General features: G+C 46.0%; 1 protein-coding gene across 1 annotated transcript; it reads left to right on the forward strand.

Annotated features, from left to right (window-relative positions):
• The first annotated feature begins 15331 nt into the window (after window positions 1-15331).
• On the forward strand, window positions 15332-18200 carry LOC124666311 (phenolic glucoside malonyltransferase 1-like). The gene is made up of 2 exons (XM_047203655.1): window positions 15332-16108; window positions 17488-18200. The coding sequence occupies exons 1-2, from the start codon at window positions 15333-15335 to the stop codon at window positions 18062-18064; spliced, it is 1353 nt and encodes a 450-aa protein (XP_047059611.1). The 5' UTR covers window position 15332; the 3' UTR covers window positions 18065-18200.
• Window positions 18201-20461: the final 2261 nt, after the last annotated feature.

Here is a 20461-nt window from a genome sequence, read left to right on the forward strand (position 1 = left end):
CTGCGGCTTTCATCTTCCGCCATGAACATGAATTAAGAACACAAGTGTTCATATGAAAAAGCGGAGCGTGTCTCTCTCCCAAACAAACATGGTATGATGGTGTCCACTTTATTGAAAATAAAATACACAACAGAAAATAAAGACGCTCCAAGAATAACACATAGTATATGAAGCAATAAAAATATAGTGAACAGAAACAAGACCTGATATTTTTATTGATGAAGAAGGGGATGCCTTGGGCATCCCCAAGCTTTGATGCTTGTACTTCTTGAATATATCTTGGGGTGACATGGGAATCCCCAAGCTTGAGCTTTTGTCCATTCTTCATCTCATCTCATCATTCTTCTTTCCTACACTTGAAAACTTCCTTCATACAAAACTCATCACAAATCTCATTAGCAGCGTTAGTGCAATGATAATATTAATCAAATCTACAAAGTTCAGTATGACATAAAAAGCATTTTAATAAGCATTAGCTACTGTAGCACAACTTCAATAAGGTTCTTTGATCAAGAGAACTCAAAAAGGTGAGCAAAAAGATGCAAATGCAAAACAGTGCAAGAATCTGTCAAAACAGAACAGTTCGTAAAAATTGATTTTTGAAAACTAGTTACGCTGCGTAACTCGAAAAACTCTGAACTAATGAAAGTTAGATAAATACACTGGGGAAGATGCTCGTAAATTGGCAGCTCAAACTTACGTTCTGGTGATTTTTGGCGATTTTTCTCGTGACGAACCAGAAACAGTAAACAAGATTGCAAATCTCCCAAATACCACTTTCTTACCATTAGAGGCAATTCTTGGCACAAAAACGAAATAAACATGATAAGAAGAGGTTGCTACAGTAATAACAACTTTCAAGACACAACAAAACAGTCGCAAAATAAAAACATGGGTTATCTCCCAAGAAGTGCTTTCTTTATAGCCATTAAGATGGGCTCAGTAATTTTAATGATGCTCGCGCAAGAAATAAGAGTTGAAGCAAAAGAGAGCATCAAAAGCAAATAAGAAACACTTTTAAGTCTAACCCACTTCCTATGAAAAGGAATCTTATAAATAAACAAGTCATGTAAGCATAATGCAACAAGCATAGAAAGGCAACACAAGCGCAACTTCAAGATTCTCAACATAAAGAGGGGAAACTTAATATTATTAAGATGCATATAACCATGTTTCCCTCTCTCATAATAACTTTCAGTAGCATCATGAACAAACTCAACAATATAACTATCACATGAAACATTCTTATCATGAGCTACATGCATAAAATTATTACTCTCCACATAAGCATAGTCATTACTATTAATTGTAGTGGGAGCAAATTCAATAAAATAGCTATCATTATTATTCTCATCACCATAATCATCATATATAGGAGGCATATTGTAATCATAATTAATCTTCTCCTCAATAGTAGGTGGACTGAAAATATGATAGTCATCATTGTAATCATCATATATAGGAGGTAAAGTATCATCAAAGTAAATTTTCTCCTCCATGCTTGGGGGACTAAAAATATCATGCTCCTCAAAACCAGCTTCCCCAAGCTTAGAACTTTCTATATCATTATGGAAAGAAACATGGATAGTACTAATACTATGGCAATTATTAACATCATCATTTTCAGAATTAGTGTCCCAGAGATCTTCAATATCAAAAGTAGTGTGTTCTTCCAAATCATGATCACTAATATAGGTAAAGGGTATAGGAAGATCATTGTACTCAGATTCATTATCATAATAATCATTAGGAGCAACATACTTACGGTTACCTATCGTTATCTCATACACGTGTGGATATGCCGTTACCTCTTTATTTTTATTCCCCCTCTTCTTCCTCTTCTTCGTTCCCTTCTTCTTCTTCTTCTTTTCCTTCTCCTCGTTCCCTTCTTTAGGAGGAACAAGCTTGAAGGGAGGCTTCTCCACATAACCTGATTTATTTCCAGAAACAATAGAAGAAACTTGGGAGGATTCCTCCTTTTCATTAATAAGTTCGAAACACACAGCGGTCCTATCATACTTTGGCAAAGTGTCTTCTTCTAAAATATTTTGTATGTAAGTATTTGTGTGGCAATTATCAATACAATAAGAAAGACACCCATGCAGGACACTATTAATATCAAGAGCACTCATATCCACCAAAGAAGTTTTTCTCAATAACTCTTCACACCCCAAAAATAAAGTAAGTTCATCATGCTGATTAGGAGTGATTTCATCATCACAGTACAAATTTGCAGCACTCATAAGGTTCGAATTATCATTGGAGGAGCATTGAAAATTAAAATGACCCACTCTATGGCAAAGTTCACAAATAAAAGGATAGAGGGCACAAACTTTTTCACCAAGATCATCTAGAGCCCTAGACCACTTTCTAGTTTTTTCATTCCTGTGATGGATACAATATTCTTCTTCAATTTTATTCTTTTCACAAGGTCTATGAACTCCACAAAAATTAACATGCTTACAGGAAATAGCATTTTCAGAAGTTTGAGCATGTTTATTGCAATCATTAACAATTTCATTTTCCATGCAAGTGTCTTTAAAAGGTTCATGATACATGTACCAATTTTCTTTAGGAACATTAATATGAGAAGCAAAGGCTCTATAGCAATCGACCATAATTTGAGGTTCAAGACCATATTTAGCACTAAGCTCTTGAAAATCGGCAGTTTGAGCGAAATACTTAATGCAATCATACTCGTAGTTTATACCTGATTCTTTACCTTTGTCATTCTCCCAATCTTCAGTATTACTTTGAATTCTTTCAAGAAGATCCCATCTAGCTTCAACCTCCTTGCTTGTGAAAGATCCCTCCAAACAGGCATCTAGATAGTCCTTGTGGTGTCCTGAAAGCCTTGCATAAAAATTATTAGTAATAACATTACGGGGGAGCTCATGAATGGGACATTTGAGCATTAGTGACTTCAATCTCCCCCATGCTTGGGAAATACTCTCTCCATCACGAGGATAAAAGTTATAAATGTAATTCCTATCAATATGCACTTCATGAGGAGGATAAAATTTATAGTAAAAGAGAGATACAATTTCCTCCCAACCAATAGATCGACCATTCTTTAGCATCTTATACCATTCCACAGCTCTTCCCTTCAGAGATATAGAGAATAGCTTCCTCTTAACTTGGTCCTTGGAAATACCTGCACTCTCGAACAACTCGCATAATTCATGTATAAAGAGTAAATGATCACTAGGATGGACAGTCCCATCTCCAAAATAGCAATTGTTCATAGCAAGTTCAACAATTTTCATAGGTATCTTGAAAGGAATGCTTTCAGTAGGTGGATTTAGAATATCACAAGCATCATTAGAGTTATCGCATATGGGAGATAAAGTATTCTCAGAGCAAATTTTCTCCCCTAAAGATGGGAAGCTAAAAAGATCATAAAAACTAGCTTCCCCAAGCTTAGACTTCTCCATAGCATTAGCAGTAATTGCGTTCATACTAATAACATTGCTACTAGCATGCAAATAAGGTTCCATAGGGTTTTTAATTTACGCATCAAACAATTCATGTCTTAACTCAGGAAAAAGATTAAAAAGCTCACTAATTTTTTTGTTGTTTTCCATTATGCCTAACTAGTGAAATTAAAAACAAGAAACAAAAAGATGCAATTGCAGGATCTAAAGGAAATAGCTTCGAGCACTCACACACCGGCAACAAGATGCTAGGAAATAGCTTAGTAGTCGGAGGATGTGAATACCTTTTACCTTACCTCCCCGGCAACGGCGCCAGAAAATAGCTTGATGTCTACGTGTGCTTCTATTCTTATAGACAGTGTTGGACCTCCAAGAGCAGAGGTTTGTAGAACAGCAGCAAGTTTCCCTTAAGTGAATCACCCAAAGTTTATCGAACTCAGGGAGGTAGAGGTCAAAGATATCCCTCTCAAGCAACCCTGCAATTAAGATACAAGAAGTCTCTTGTGTCCCCAACACACCTAATACACTTGTCAGATGTATAGGTGCACTAGTTCGGCGAAGAGATAGTGAAATACAAGTAATATGGATGATTATAAGTAGCAATTGCAATCTGAAATAAAAATGGCAGCAAGCGAACATGTAACAGAACTTGTTGGAAACGGTGTTTCAATGCTTAGAAACAAGGCCTAGGAATCATACTTTCACTAGTGGACACTCTCAACAATGATCACATAAATAAATAACTTCTCTTCACTTGTGCTACTTTCAAACACTCTCTTGTTGGATAACAAACACCATTCATTGTGTAGGGCTACAAGAGCACCCTCAAGCCGGAGTAAACAAGCTCCACAACATCCGGAGTTCATATTAAAGTAACCTCTAGAGTGCATAATAGACCGTTGCAATTTAGACCGAGTACTAACATAGCATACACACTGTCACCAATAGCTATGAAAGGGGGAATAGATCACATCAATACTATCATAGTAATAGTTAACTTCATAATCTATAAGAGATTACAATCATAACCTACGCCAAGTACTACATGATGCACACACTGTCACCTTTACATCATGGAGGAGGAATAGACTACTTTAATAACATCACTAGAGTAGCACATAGATTAATAGTAATACAAAGCTCATGATCACATAAAGATCACACCATGGGAGAGAGAGATGAACCACATAGCTACCGGTAGAGCCCTCAGCCTCGGGGGAGAACTACTCCCTCCTCATCATGGGAGACAGCAACGGCGATGAAGATGGCGGTGGTGTCGATGGAGATGACTCCGGGGGCAATTCCCCGTCCCGGCAGCGTGCCGGAACAGAGACTTCTGTCCCCCGAAACTTGTCTTCGCGATGGCGGCGGCTACGTAACTCTTCGTGGAATATGACTTAGTGTTTTAGGGTTTTCGCGACGGGGAGAATATATAGGCGGAAGGGCGGCCTCGGAGGAGCCAAGGGGTGCCCACACCACATGGCGGCGCGGCCAGGGGTGGGCCCGCACCCCCTATGGTGTGGGTCCCCTGCTGGCCGCCTCCGACTCTCCTTCGATGTACTGGAACCCTCCGTGGAAAATAGGAAGTTTGGCTTTTGTTTCGTCCAATTCCGAGAATATTTCCTGTGTAAGATTTCTGAAACCAAAAACAGCAGAAAACAGGAACTGACGCTTCGGCATCTTGTTAATATGTTAGTGCCGGAAAATGCATCAAAACGATATAAAGTATGAATAAAACATGTAGGTATTGTCATAAAATTAGCATGGAACATAAGAAATTATAGATACGTTGGAGACGTATCAGAGGCGCCGATCCACCGGACCTCGACGCGGACCTCGACCCTGACGAGGAGGAGGATGGCGCCATCCTCCTCGGCGTCCAGGAACTACCGTGTTGGCGCGACACGGTAGCCGCCTCTGGCGGCGGCATCCCCAGAACTAGGGAGTTCCAATCCTCGATGTGCGCAAGCACATTGGTGAGAGTGCGGCCAGGCGCGTTCCACCACCGGCGGCGGCCGGCGGCGTTGTACCTAGCAGGAGGAGGAGGAGGGCCATCATAGGCGGCCAGTTCACGCTCATACCTGCGCCGGAAGAAGTCCGTCCAGGCGTCGTAGTTGTCTGGCCAGTAGCGTTGCTCCGCGCGCTGCTCGTCACTGAGAGTGACGAGCACATCGTCGATCACCGCGTCCAGGGCTGCGCGACCCATCGGCCGCGGCGGGATCGGGACGCCGCCCGCGCTGAGCCGCCATCCTCCTGGCGCACGGATGTTCGGCGGCGCCGGGTAGCCCGCCATGTGGAGGAGCCACCCCTCCCATTGGTGGAGGGAGCGGCGGCCGAAGCCGTTGTTGGAACCGCCGTCGTTGTTCGCCATTGTGATCGCCGAGCTCGAGGTTGGGGAAGATTGAGGGAGACGGCGGCGTGGTGAATGCGGCCAGGCGCGGTAGTTAGGCGATAAATAGAGGTCGACACGCGTGAAACTGAGGCGACGGCATTAACTCGCCGCGTGGAAGCTACGTGATACGTCTCCGACGTATCGATAATTTCTTATGTTCCATGCCACATTATTGATGATATCTACATGTTTTATACATACTTTATGTCGTATTTATGCATTTTCCGGCACTAACCTATTAACGAGATGCCGAAGAGCCGCTGCTGTTTTCTCGCTGTTTTTGGTTTCAGAAATCCTAGTAAGGAAATATTCTCGGAATTGGACGAAATCAACGCCCAGGGGCCTATTTTGCCACGAAGCTTCCAGAAGACCGAGGGATAGACGAAGTGGGGCCACGAGGCACCGCCACAACAGGGCGGCGCGGCCCAGGTGCTGGCCGCGTGGCCCTGGTGTGTGGGGCCCTCGTGTGGCCCCCCGCGTTGCCCTTCCGCCTACTTAAAGCCTCCGTCGCGAAACCCCCAGTACCGAGAGCCACGATACGGAAAACCTTACTGAGACGCCGCCGCCGCCAATCCCATCTCGGGGGATTCAGGAGATCGCCTCCGGCACCCTGCCGGAGAGGGGAATCATCTCCCGGAGGACTCTTCACCGCCATGGTCGCCTCCGGAGTGATGAGTGAGTAGTTCACCCCTGGACTATGGGTCCATAGTAGTAGCTAGATGGTTGTCTTCTCCTCAAGTGCTTCATTGTCGGATCTTGTGAGCTGCCTAACATGATCAAGATCATCTATCTGTAATGCTATATGGTGTGTTTGTCGGGATCCGATGGATAGAGAATACTATGTTATGTTGATTATCAATCTATTACCTAGTGTTGTTTATGATCTTGCATGCTCTCCGTTATTAGTAGAGGCTCTGGCCAAGTTTTTGCTCTTAACTCCAAGAGGGAGTATTTATGCTCGATAGTGGGTTCATGCCTCCATTAAATCTCGGGACAGTGACGTGAAAGTTCTAAGGTTGTGGATGTGCTGTTGCCACTAGGGATAAAACATTGATGCTATGTCCGAGGATGTAGTTATTGATTACATTACGCACCATACTTAATGCAATTGTCTGTTGTTTGCAACTTAATACTGGAAGGGGTTCGGATGATAACCTGAAGGTGGACTTTTTAGGCATAGATGCATGCTGGATAGCGGTCTATGTACTTTGTCGTAATGCCCAATTAAATCTCACAATACTCATCATGTCATGTATGTGCATGGTCATGCCCTCTCTATTTGTCAATTGCCCGACTGTAATTTGTTCACCCAACATGCTATTTATCTTATGGGAGAGAAACCTCTAGTGAACTGTGGACCCCGGTCCATTCTTTTACATTAAATACAATCTACTGCAATACTTGTTCTACTGTTTTCTCGCAAACAATCATCATCCACACTATACATCTAATCCTTTGTTACAGCAAGCCGGTGAGATTGACAACCTCACTCGTTTCGTTGGGGCAAAGTACTTTGGTTGTGTTGTGCAGGTTCCACGTTGGCGCCGAAATCCCCGGTGTTGCGCCGCACTACATCCCGCCGCCATCAACCTTCAACGTGCTTCTTGGCTCCTCCTGGTTCGATAAACCTTGGTTTCTTTCTGAGGGAAAACTTGCTACTGTGTGCAACATACCTTCCTCTTGGGGTTCCCAACGAACGTGTGTGTTACACGCCATCAAGCTCTTTTTCTGGCGCCGTTGCCGGCGACCTGAAGAAAAGTTACACCACAAATATTTCTATCTCCCACGTCAACTACACGCCAGCAGCATCTTTTTCTGGCGCCGTTGCCGGGGAGATCAAGACACGCTGCAAGGGGAGTCTCCACAATCCAATCTCTTTACTTTGTTTTTGTCTTGCTTTATTTTATTTACTTTCTTGTTTGCTGCATTATATCAAAATACAAAAAAATTAGTTGCTAGCTTTACTTTATTTATTGTCTTGTTCTCTATATCAAAAACACAAAAAAAAAAAAAATTAGTTACTTGCATTAGCTTTACTTATTTCAACATGTTTCCTTTTAATTTTAATGTAAAAGATATACCTGTGGGACAAGGGTCTATAATTGGAAGAGATAATATAGAAGAATTTTTCACCCATGTTAGTATGCATGAAGATCTTAAAGATATACCCCTTGCAAAAGCTGTCCCTACTTATGAAGATGCCTCTCGTTTGTTTGGTACGCATGATGGAAGCTAGATTTATTAGTCTCAACCCCATGATACAACACATGTTTCTTACACTTTCTGATATGGAGCGGGGAGAGAAGAGAGATTTTGTTCTAAAAGTCTTAGTGCGAGAATTTGCAGATATAGCTAAAGAAGCTAGAAAAGTTTTTAGTAAGCATGAGAGGCTTGGTACGATCACCGATTTTAAAAGAACGCTTGAAAAAATGGATATGGATAGAATTAAGTACACTAATAGTGTTAATAATGGTGGGGAGATTAAAACACCAATACCATGTAAGCTCCTAGCGATGCATGAAGCTCTAGAAAATAATTATGCTTGGCTTGTTCCCGAAAATTTGTTTGATGAGAATAGCAAGCCTAAGACTAATGAAAAGGGAGCCTCAGAAACTTACATAGATAAGATACTATGCATGGTTGAGAAAACTCCAAACCCCGATGTCGATGTTCCATCTCTTGATAACACTTGATACACACACTTTCTGCGCCTAGCTGAAAGGCGTTAAAGAAAAGCGCTTATGGGAGACAACCCATGTTTTTACTACAGTACTTTTATTTTATATTTGAGTCTTGGAAGTTGTTTACTACTGTAGCAACCTCTCCTTATCTTAGTTTTGTGCATTGTTGTGCCAAGTAAAGTCTTTGATAGTAAGGTTCATACTAGATTTGGATTACTGCGCAGAAACAGATTTCTTTGCTGTCACGAATTTCAACCTGCCTCTCTGTAGGTAGCTCAGAAAAATATGCCAATTTACGTGCGTGATCCTCAGATATGTACGCAACTTTCATTCAATTTGGGCATTTTCATTTGAGCAAGTCTGGTGCCACTTTAAAATTCGTCTTTACGAACTGTTCTGTTTTGACAGATTCTGCCTTTTATTTCGCATTGCCTCTTTTGCTATGTTGGATGAATTTCTTTGATCCATTAATGTCCAGTAGCTTTGTGCAATGTCCAGAAGTGTTAAGAATGATTATGTCACCTCTGAACATATAAATTTTTATTGTGCACTAACCCTCTAATGAGTTGTTTCGAGTTTGGTGTGGAGGAAGTTTTCAAGGATCAAGAGAGGGAGATGATACAATATGATCAAGGAGAGTGAAAGCTCTAAGCTTGGGGATGTCCCGGTGGTTCACCCCTGCATATTTTAAGAAGACTCAAGCGTTTAAGCTTGGGGATGCCCAAGGCATCCCCTTCTTCATCGACAACATTATCAGGTTCCTCCCCTGAAACTATATTTTTATTCCATCACATCTTATGTACTTTGCTTAGAGCGTCGGTTTGTTTTTGTTTTTGTTTTGTTTGAATAAATGGATCCTAGCATTCATTGTGTGGGAGAGAGACACGCTCCGCTGTTGCATATGGACAAATATGTCCTTCGGCTTTACTCATAGTATTCATGGCGAAGGTTGAATCTTCTTCGTTAAATTGTTATATGGTTGGAATCGGGAAATGCTACATGTAGTAATTCTAAAATGTCTTGAATAATTTGATACTTGGCAATTGTTGTGCTCATGTTTAAGCTCTTGCATCATATACTTTGCACCTATTAATGAAGAAATACATAGAGATTGCTAAAATTTGGTTTGCATATTTGGTCTCTCTAAAGTCTAGATAATTTCTAGTATTGAGTTTTGAACAACAAGGAAGACGGTGTAGAGTCTTATAATGTTTACAATATGTCTTTTATGTGAGTTTTGCTGCACCGTTCATCCTTGTGTTTGTTTCAAATAACCTTGCTAGCCTAAACCTTGTATCGAGAGGGAATACTTCTCATGCATCCAAAATCCTTGAGCCAACCACTATGCCATTTGTGTCCACCATACCTACCTACTACATGGTATTTCTCCGCCATTCCAAAGTAAATTGCTTGAGTGCTACCTTTAAATTTCCATCATTCGCCTTTGCAATATATAGCTCATGGGACAAAATAGCCTTAAAAACTATTGTGGTATTGAATATGTACTTATGCACTTTATCTCTTATTAAGTTGCTTGTTGTGCGATAACCATGTTCCTGGGGACGCCATCAACTCTTTGTTGAATATCATGTGAGTTGCTATGCATGTCCGTCTTGTCCGAAGTAAGGGAGATTTACCACTCATTTAATGGTTAGAGCATGCATATTGTTAGAGAAGAACATTGGGCCGCTAACTAAAGCCATGAATCATGGTGGAAGTTTCAGTTTTGGACATATATCCTCAATCTCATATGAGAACATTAATTGTTGCTACATGCTTATGCATTCAAGAGGAGTCCATTATCTCGTTGTCTATGTTGTCCCGGTATGGATGTCTAAGTTGAGAATAATCAAAAGCGAGAAATCCAATGCGAACTTTCTCCTTAGACCTTTGTACAGAGCGGCATAGAGGTACCCCTTTGTGACACTTGGTTAAAACATGTGTATTGCAATGATAATCCTGGTAATCCAAGCTAATTAGGACAAGGTGAGGGCACTATTAGTATACTATGCATGAGGCTTGCAACTTGTAAGATATAATTTACATGATACATATGCTTTATTACTACCGTTGACAAAATTGTTTCATGTTTTCAAAACCAAAGCTCTAGCACAAATATAGCAATCGATGCTTTCCTCTTTGAATGACCATTCTTTTACTTTTATGTTGAGTCAGTTCACCTATTTCTCTCCACCTCAAGAAGCAAACACTTGTGTGAACTGTGCATTGATTCCTATATACTTGCATATTGCACTTGTTATATTACTTTACATTGACAATATCCATGAGATATACATGTTATAAGTTGAAAGCAACCGCTGAAACTTAATCTTCCTTTGTGTTGCTTCAATACCTTTACTTTGATTTATTGCTTTATGAGTTAACTCTTATGCAAGACTTATTGATGCTTGTCTTGAAGTACTATTCATGAAAAGTCTTTGCTTTATGATTCAGTTGTTTACTCATGTCATTACCATTGTTTTGATCGCTGCATTCATTACATATGCTTACAATAGTATGATCAAGGTTATGATGGCATGTCACTCCAGTAAATTATCTTTGTTATCGTTTACTCGCTCGGGACGAGCAGGAACTAAGCTTGGGGATGCTGATACGTCTCCGACGTATCGATAATTTCTTATGTTCCATGCCACATTATTGATGATATCTACATGTTTTATACATACTTTATGTCGTATTTATGCATTTTCCGACACTAACCTATTAACGAGATGCCGAAGAGCCAGCTTGCTCGTTTTCTCGCTGTTTTTGGTTTCAGAAATCCTAGTAAGGAAATATTCTCGGAATTGGACGAAATCAACGCCCGTGGGCCTATTTTGCCACGAAGCTTCCGGAAGACCGAGGGATAGACGAAGTGGGGCCACGAGGTGCCGCCACAACAGGGCAGCGCGGCCCAGGTGCTGGCCGCGCGGCCCTGGTGTGTGGGGCCCTCGTGTGGCCCCCCGCGTTGCCCTTCCGCCTACTTAAAGCCTCCGTCGCGAAACCCCCAGGAACGAGAGCCACGATACGGAAAACCTTACTGAGACGCCGCCGCCGCCAATCCCATCTCGAGGGATTCAGGAGATCGCCTCCGGCACCCTGCCGGAGAGGGGAATCATCTTCCGGAGGACTCTTCACCTCCATGGTCGCCTCCGGAGTGATGAGTGAGTAGTTCACCACTGGACTATGGGTCCATAGCAGTAGCTAGATGGTTGTCTTCTCCTCATGTGCTTCATTGTCGGATCTTGTGAGCTGCCTAACATGATCAAGATCATCTATCCGTAATGCTATATGTTGTGTTTGTCGGGATCCGATGGATAGAGAATACTATGTTATGTTGATTATCAATCTATTACCTATGTGTTGTTTATGATCTTGCATGCTCTCCGTTATTAGTAGAGGCTCTGGCCAAGTTTTTGCTCTTAACTCCAAGAGGGAGTATTTATGCTCGATAGTGGGTTCATGCCTCCATTAAATCTGGGACAATGATGTGAAAGTTCTAAGGTTGTGGATGTGTTGTTGCCACTAGGGATAAAACATTGATGCTATGTCCGAGGATGTAGTTATTGATTACATTACGCACCATACTTAATGCAATTGTCTGTTGCTTGCAACTTAATACCGGAAGGGGTTCGGATGATAACCTCGAAGGTGAACTTTTAGGCATAGATGCATGTCTGGATAGCGGTCTATGTACTTTGTCGTAATGCCCAATTAAATCTCACAATACTCATCATGTCATGTATGTGCATGGTCATGCCCTCTCTATTTGTCAATTGCCCGACTGTAATTTGTTCACCCAACATGCTATTTATCTTATGGGAGAGACACCTCTAGTGAACTGTGGACCCCGGTCCATTCTTTTACATTAAATACAATCTACTCGCAATACTTGTTCTACTGTTTTCTGCAAACAATCATCATCCACACTATACATCTAATCCTTTGTTACAGCAAGCCGGTGAGATTGACAACCTCACTGTTTCGTTGGGGCAAAGTACTTTGGTTGTGTTGTGCAGGTTCCACGTTGGCGCCGGAATCCCTGGTGTTGCGCCGCACTACATCCCGCCACCATCAACCTTCAACGTGCTTCTTGGCTCCTCCTGGTTCGATAAACCTTGGTTTCTTTCTGAGAGAAAACTTGCTACTGTGTGCAACATACCTTCCTCTTGGGGTTCCCAACGAACGTGTGTGTTACACGCCATCACTACGCAGCCGGCAAAGTCTGACCGGTGGCAGGCTTTTACAGCGCGCGGAAGACGATGTGATGAGGACAACGATTGGCTTCTCTCGCCGACAAGTTGGAGCCACCAGCCGCGCGGGAAGTTTTCTCGACGTTTCCCGCGCTTTCGTTTCGTCTGGATTCCCCGAGCGCTCCCCGGGGGGGCGAAGATGGCCTGGGCTCTCCGGACGGATGAAAGCCCAAATCCGGACGAAAACGAGGGTCCGGGGGCGCGACTGGGCCGTTTTCTTCCATCCGGATGAAAAAAGGCGTTCTAGGGGCCTCGTCGGGGAGACGGCTGGAGATGCTCTAACTGATCAAAGCTATTTGGTGGGAATTAATTCACGGAAAGCATTTCGGTTGACGGGAGCGCCGGAATTTGACGAAGGTGCTTCTTCCCATTGGCGTGGACTGGTTCAGACTACGGGCGGTGGCGTGCGGGTCATCTGCTGCTGCAGCGAGGCGAGGACATGGTGGATGACGGACTGGAGCGCGCGACGATGGGCGAGGATGATTGTGTGAGATGGTCTTGGATCGTGCCTCGACGGGTGCGGTTGCGCGATGCGGCGGCGTGGGGGATTGCGTCGCGGGGTGAGGCAGTGGGAAACGTTGTCCGCTCCGTCAAACACGGCTAGATGTGAACCGTCAGATAAATCGATCGTACGTTCCAGATCGCTTGGATCAGCCCCTCTGGGTCTTTTATTAGTAGAGATGATTCACCGTATCCGCCATCACGTGGACGAATGTGTGCATGGCCTTGAGCTTATATTGGTCACGCAACGTAGTTCTCAACTTCCATTGTAGAGCACACATGGCCCTGTGGACGTGCCGACAGGGAGAACCGGCATTCCTGATCTTCTCTTTATCGGCTATTAAAAATCAGAACCATATAGAGAGCGACGTGGTTCCTTGTTCCTACGTACCGCTTGAACTACTAGCTGACTAGATAACCTTGTGTTGGTCGTGTGTTGGTGATGTGATGAAAATAAGTATTGTTGGAGCCCATTCATGCATGGGTCGAAACCTTATCACTCGACTTAGTATACAATGTAGATGTAGGCATGTTGAAAAACGAAAGATGAATATGGTTGGTACTCTTGATTTTCTGGGAGACAACTGTAGTTGCTCAATAAATACTTCAAATTTATGTGTGTTAAATGAATTCTTTTACTATATTATGGAGACATGCGGCGTCATCAATTATTTTCTCTGTAATAATGCACACAAAATTGAATCGTTATCATGTTGATGTGGAACTACTGTGCATGAGCACATGCACTGCTTATCTGTCCATGTTACTGAATCTCACTCCGTCTCTATCGGCATATAGCAGCCAGCCAGGCACTTACATCATCCCTTAGAACATCTCCACTCGTTGGCGCTCCCCACGCCCAAATCCGGCGAAAGTTTCGTCCGGATTGGAGAAAAATTTGGCCTGGGAAGCGCCGAAGTTCCAGCCGTCCCCCCGGCAGGACACCCCCAACTTGGGGCATTTGACATATTTCAAATAAATTCGACATAAAATTTAACAAGTTCGGCATAGAAGATTAAGAAAATTGCTAAAACAAATTCGGCGAAAATCAGTACAATGTTTAACAAGTGCTGAAACAAATGAAGCACACAATTTCACAAGTTTTGAAACAAATTCTGCAGTGACGAAAATCCAACCAAACCAGTGCAATCCGCCTTGCATCTGAAGTAGGGGTCAAAGTCTCGGATGGCATACACAATTTGCAGAAATAGCTTTCTGCTCATCCTGAAACGATGCCGGAAAACAGTCTCACCGTGCAATGGATTGTCGGCGAAGTAGTCGGCGTACAACATGCAGTAGCCCTCCATTCGTTGTCTCGGCTTGCACTTCCGGCGACCTGGTGCCGACCCACCACGTCGACCAGTTGCCAGTCCGGCGTACATGCTTGACAAGCAACCGAGGATCATCATGTGCTCCTCGTCTTGGGCGGCGGCTGCCATCTCTTCTCGCATAAGCTCGACGAACATCTGCTCCTCTGTCCGAGTCCATGGCCGGCGAGGCAAATGGACGAACACCTGACGGGTGTGGTCGAGGCAACCCGAGACGCGAACGACGAGTAGTAGGCCAAAGTCGGAAAACAGGCCGGCGGAGGAGCAGCCAGATAGGCCGTCGTCGAAAGACGGCGGAATATAGGCAGGTGGAGAAGGAGGGACGGCGGAATCTGGGCAACAAGCCGGCGGGGTGGTGCCGGCGGCGAGAGAGATACGAGGGGTGGGGGAGATTTTGAACGAGGTGACGGTGGGGTTCGTGTGTCGAGTCGACGACAGATCGGGCCCTTCCCCGCTTTTCACTCGTCCGGACCGAGTCCCCGATAGATCCCCGGGGAACCGGAGATGGCGTGGGCTCGCCGGATGGTTGAAGGGCCAAATCCGGACGAAAACGAGGAACCGGGGGCGCGACTGGGCAGAATTTCGCCGTTCGGATGGAAAAAACGTCGCTCGGGGGGCCTCGTCGGGGAGACGAGTGGGGATGCTCTTACGCTAGCACATGGTATATACTCCTATTCCGGTATAACTTAAGTTAGTGAAGTAGTACCTTGATCTCACGCCTCCTTGGACCAATCCATCCAGAGATGGCGCCAGTACCAGAGCTCAGCGTCCTGGAGAGCGCCGTCGTAGCGCCCTCGTCGCCGGCGCCCGAGACGACCTGCTCCCTGCGACTCAACTTTTTCGACGTCTTCTGGCTCAACTCCCCGCCGGTGGAGCGCGTCTTCTTCTACCGCCTCACCCCAGGCACCGGCGACGACATCACGTCCATCCTCTCCAACATCAAGTCCTCGCTGTCCCAAGCTCTCGGCGCTTTCTACCCGCTAGCCGGCCGCCTCCGCCTCACGCCGGCGACCGACGACCGCTACGAGCTCCACTACCAGCCGGGCGACGGCGTCACCTTCACCGTCGCCGAGTACGAGGCCGACGTCGACGAGCTGGCCGAGGACGAGCCCACGGAGGTCGCCAAGATCTTGCCGCTCGTGCCGCCGCTCCCGGTCGGCGTCGGCCCGGTGCTCAGCGTGCAGGCTACGGTTCTGCGCGGCGGCCGCGGCCGCGGCCTCGCCATCGGCTTGGCCCTGCACCACGCCGCCTGCGACGGGGCTTCCTCGACGCGCTTCCTTCATACCTGGGCCGCCGCGGCCGGCACTGGCACAGGCGCGCCACCGCCCCCTGTCATGGACAGGACACTCGTCGACGACCCAAGCGGCGGCTGCCCCCTATACAAGTTGCTGAGCACCGACGAGATGGAGTACGTCAAAATGGCCGACGACCAGCTCGTCGCCACCTTCACGCTGTCTAAAGAAGACATACAGCGAGTGAAGGACGTCGTGGTCGCCGCCGCTGGTGCCAGGCCGCCGAGATGCACCTTTTTTTTTTCGAGAACCCGCAACAGCGTGCGCGTCATTGTATTAAGCTGACAAGAAACGCCAAGAATGGCTACAACACCACACATGCCTTTTGACTTACAACACACTCCTACAACATCGACACCCAAGCACACCTTGCCCAACCTCAACCCAAGAATGGCGAGGCGGCGGGCCATAGAGTCTCCAAACCGCGTCACAACCAACTCCAACAACACGACCAACTTCCCAAGCTGCCCAGACCAACGTACCACATCATACGCCTAGAAGATGAAGCGCGCGATTGGCAGGGTGTGGCCAAAACTTGGGAATGGGTCGACAAGCGCGTTGTTGATGGCGTACATTGCGCTCCAGAGACTCACACCTTGAGCAGTAGCAGACACCGGCAAGGCTACCATCACCGAGAGCCATCCCTCGCAGCCAAAACAGCGCCTTCAAGAAGGGGACGACGCTGCTGCGCCGCCGCTGCCCGGTCCGGCAAGTCAGACCTAGGGTTTCCCCTGGCGTCGAGGGTAGAACGGTTAGGACCCAAAACCACGCCTCCAAGGAAGGAGATGGCACCCACAGGTGTCACCGTGGTCCGGAACGGAAGAACCGAGCAGGGTTTTCACCCGGGCCAAAGACCGCCCAACGGCAAGATGGGGACGCGCCAAATGCCGGCCTGAACCACCGTAGCAGGAGGCAACTAGGGGTCGACGGAGAAGGGCGAAACGCACCAAAAGCCACCGCAGCAGCCACCGCTCGCCGGACCGAGACCGAGATGGTCAGATCGGGGCAAGAGGCACACCGCCGCAACCGGAGCAACAGCTCCGTCCACCACCCACCACCGGCACTGGAGGACGGACGGCCACCACGACGACCGCCAACGAGATCCCAGCCCGCCGTCGCCTGGCCGGCCGCTGGCACCACCACGGAGCCCAGCAACCGACGCCGAAGGCGCCACCGCGCAAGCCCGCCACCATAGTCAGATCTACAGGCCCGCACAGGCCCAGATGGGCTTAGCGGGCTGGAGCTCACAGCCATGGCAACGGGGGCGCCTCCACCGCAGGGAGGCCGCGCCACCCACCAGCCGACGCCATGGCGCGCTCACCGTCGAGCTCCGCAGCGCCTCGCCGCCGAACGTCGCCGGGAACCATGCCGCCGCCGCCAGAGGAGCGAACGCCACCACCGCGCGAAGGAGAAGGCCCCCGCCGCCGCCGTCGCTGCCTGGGCTTCGCCCGGCGGGTCCTCCGGCGGCGGCGGAGGAGGAGGAGACGAGGCGAGGGGAGACTGAGCGCCGGCGGCCGGGGTCGCCCCCCGTGTCGCCCAGAGCTAGGCGACGCGGGGGCTCTTTTCTTAGTATCTTTTTTGGCACGTCTATTCACCGACCGCCGAGATGCACCTCGCTGGTCGCCACCTTCGGCTTCATCTGGTCGTGCTACCAGAGATCCAAAGACGACGCAGCAAGTAGCAGCGAGCAGACCCACTTCATTTTCCCCATCGACCAGCGCTCGCGGATGAAGCCCGATCCCATCCCGGACGAGTACTTCGGCAACTGCGTCGGCGCCGCCATGGAAGCCGCAGCCAAGAACCAGCTCGCCGCTGCCGGCGCCGATGGCCTCCTCGCCGCATGCACGGCCATTGCCGCGGCGATCGAGCGGGCGGTGGGCGAACTCGGGTCGCCGGAGAAGATGGCGCTGTGGATGGAGCGGATAAGAGAGGCCAGCGCGTCCGGCGGCGGGGTGCTGACCGTGGCGGGCTCGCCGAGGTTCCGGGTCTACGACGTCGACTTTGGGTTCGGCCGGCCGGCCAAGGTGGAGATCGTCTCCGTGGCGAGGACCGGCGCCATGGCAGTGGCGGAGAGCCGCCAGAGCGGCGGCGGCATGGAGGTGGGCATGTCTCTGCCGCCGGCTGGCATGCAGAGGTTCCAGACCTGTTTCCACGACGCCATCACGTGGCTTCATCAGCAATAATGTGCAGAATTGTTTTTTCTCTTTTACGAGCCAATAATTGCACGCTTGATAATTTATGATAGCAAGTTGAGACGAGCAGTATGTGAGGTTAATATTGGTCCAGTGACCAGTGAAGTGGTGGTCATTCAAGAGTTCATGACTTAGAAATATTTATCTTCCAATCCAAGTTTAGAGTTTTACTTGTTCAGCAAATATATTATTCTGCCTTTATCTCAGTGACAAGGTCAGATGATCCATAGTTATGGAAATTCTTCCGTAGATTGGTTTGTAAGCGATGCCTTGTGTCTTAGCTCACCTTCTGTCTTAGGGTCGATCCAACTCCATGAAGTCTTTAAAAAAAAATTGATATCTTAATTTGAAGTTAAAAAAATTGATGTTGATAATTAATGGTGACTTCTACATGTGTGAAAAAATCAATACAAAATATTATGTATTCTGGGCTGTTTAAAAATGATGGGGATTTTATTATTTGTCTCGCCATCCATCAGAACATCCACATCACAAGCAGCCAGTCAAAATGACCTGACGATATTAAGGGCATCTCCAGCGGCCCAACATATTCCAGATATAATTTATATATGTTTGTATTGAACATGGACATAAAAAGTGGTTACATGTCTATATGTGTCTACCCCTTCCCGCGACAGAGATCATTTTTAACCGCAAGAGATATGTCATGCATTAACTACCTTTTGTGTGTCTATCATTGACGCCAACACATGGGCTTGCCCTGCACTAAAGGAGAAAAAAGTGGGGTCAGCCAGGCAAAACAGATGCGCGGGCGTTCATAAAATTAGCTATATCCTAATTATATTGTAAATCCTTTATATTTTTGCTACATTCTCTGTGATAATTGCTATCCAGCTTGCATGCAATGTTCATGGTTGTGCTACATATTTTCGTTTTAAAGTTTTTTTGCTACACCGGTGATGATTTTGGTGTATGCTTGTGCTTCATTGTCTTTGCTTTATTAGTTTGCTACATAGGTCATTGTGTTTTTAAGTTTGTTTATCATCTATGTACATGAATTGCTGCGTTATCATTTAAATGTTTTTTCTTGATTTGTTTTTTTTGTACTTCATTTTCAACAGGAAGATGGGATTGGTCATTGGGTTTCCAAGGATCGTTTTGCTGCAAAGCGTCTGCATGCTCTTGCTGCAGATCTCGATGGTCCGAAGAGACGTATTATTGAAGAGCAGAGTGCATTTAGAGCATTGTTGAATGTATCTCCATTCAACATTCCTAATGCTCTAATAGACTTTGTTACCTCTCATACTAGCCCTGGTTTGCGAGAGTTCAAGTTCCATAAGAAGAGGATAGTTTTCACAAAAGATATGGTGAGGAAAGTTTTTGGAATTCGATGTGGCGAAAGACTTGTTGTTCAGAAGAAAGGTGAGCATCCTGAGCTGCGGCAAATGTACATAGAAGAAGAACAATCAAGGCCTTTCATCCAGCATGCTGTTAAATTGCTCAAGGCTTGTGATGTTACGGATGACCTCACCATTATCAGAACATGGGATCTTCTATGTTTGGCTACGGTTATTGACCCTGGTAGCGGAAATCTGCTCAGCCTCGGCTATTTGGACTGCATGTTGGACCCTCGGAGGACTCACGACTTTGCATGGGATGAACACTTGCTTGACTTAGCAATGCAGGAGGTTACAAAAATCAATAGCAAGACAACTGAGGTAGTCTTACCAGAAAATGCTAGGAAACATGAGTTTTGGATCACTGGACCGTTCGCCCTTCTAGCTGTACGTTGTCGAACTTACCCCATGCTCTGTTGTTTTATGTGCGATTTTTTGGTTTTTTTGCTTTTTGTTCATGTTTAAATGTTCGCTACCGTAACTGATTTGTTTATGCTTCCATCCTTTTTTGATAGCTTGTCTACATAGATCACCTGGATTTTCCACCAAACCAGCACATCATCATTAACTACTCAATTCCTAGAGTATGTTTTGTGACCAGCAGTGATTTCAAGTTTGTTGTACAAAATGATGCTGATAGGAAGATCCTGAATAATAAGACTGTTTTTGGAAGGCGCCCGGTGAGTTACTCATAACCATATACGTGAGGTTGATGCACCGCTTTGTTGTTTTTGTAGTTTTTTCTATTAGATCTTTATGTCTTCTATTTTTGGTGTGTAGTTTCTTGACCTGTCGAACACTCCTTATGGAGTTGTTTCTTTTGTCAACCATCATCATGTTGAGCAGCCTGTTGAGTAGCCTGTGGAAGAACCCGAAGTGAATCCGTCCGCATCCCTCAATGAATGGCTTGTGTTTCCTACTAGTCAGGATCTCGAGGTATAGTACATGATTTTTATCCTTTTTCCTCTATTATTTTTCATGTAATTGTTGCATTTCTTATATTGTCTTGCTTCTTTACATTTAACAATAT

Source organism: Lolium rigidum, chromosome 6 (assembly GCF_022539505.1).
Source record: "Lolium rigidum isolate FL_2022 chromosome 6, APGP_CSIRO_Lrig_0.1, whole genome shotgun sequence".
Classification (NCBI taxonomy): domain Eukaryota; kingdom Viridiplantae; phylum Streptophyta; class Magnoliopsida; order Poales; family Poaceae; genus Lolium; species Lolium rigidum.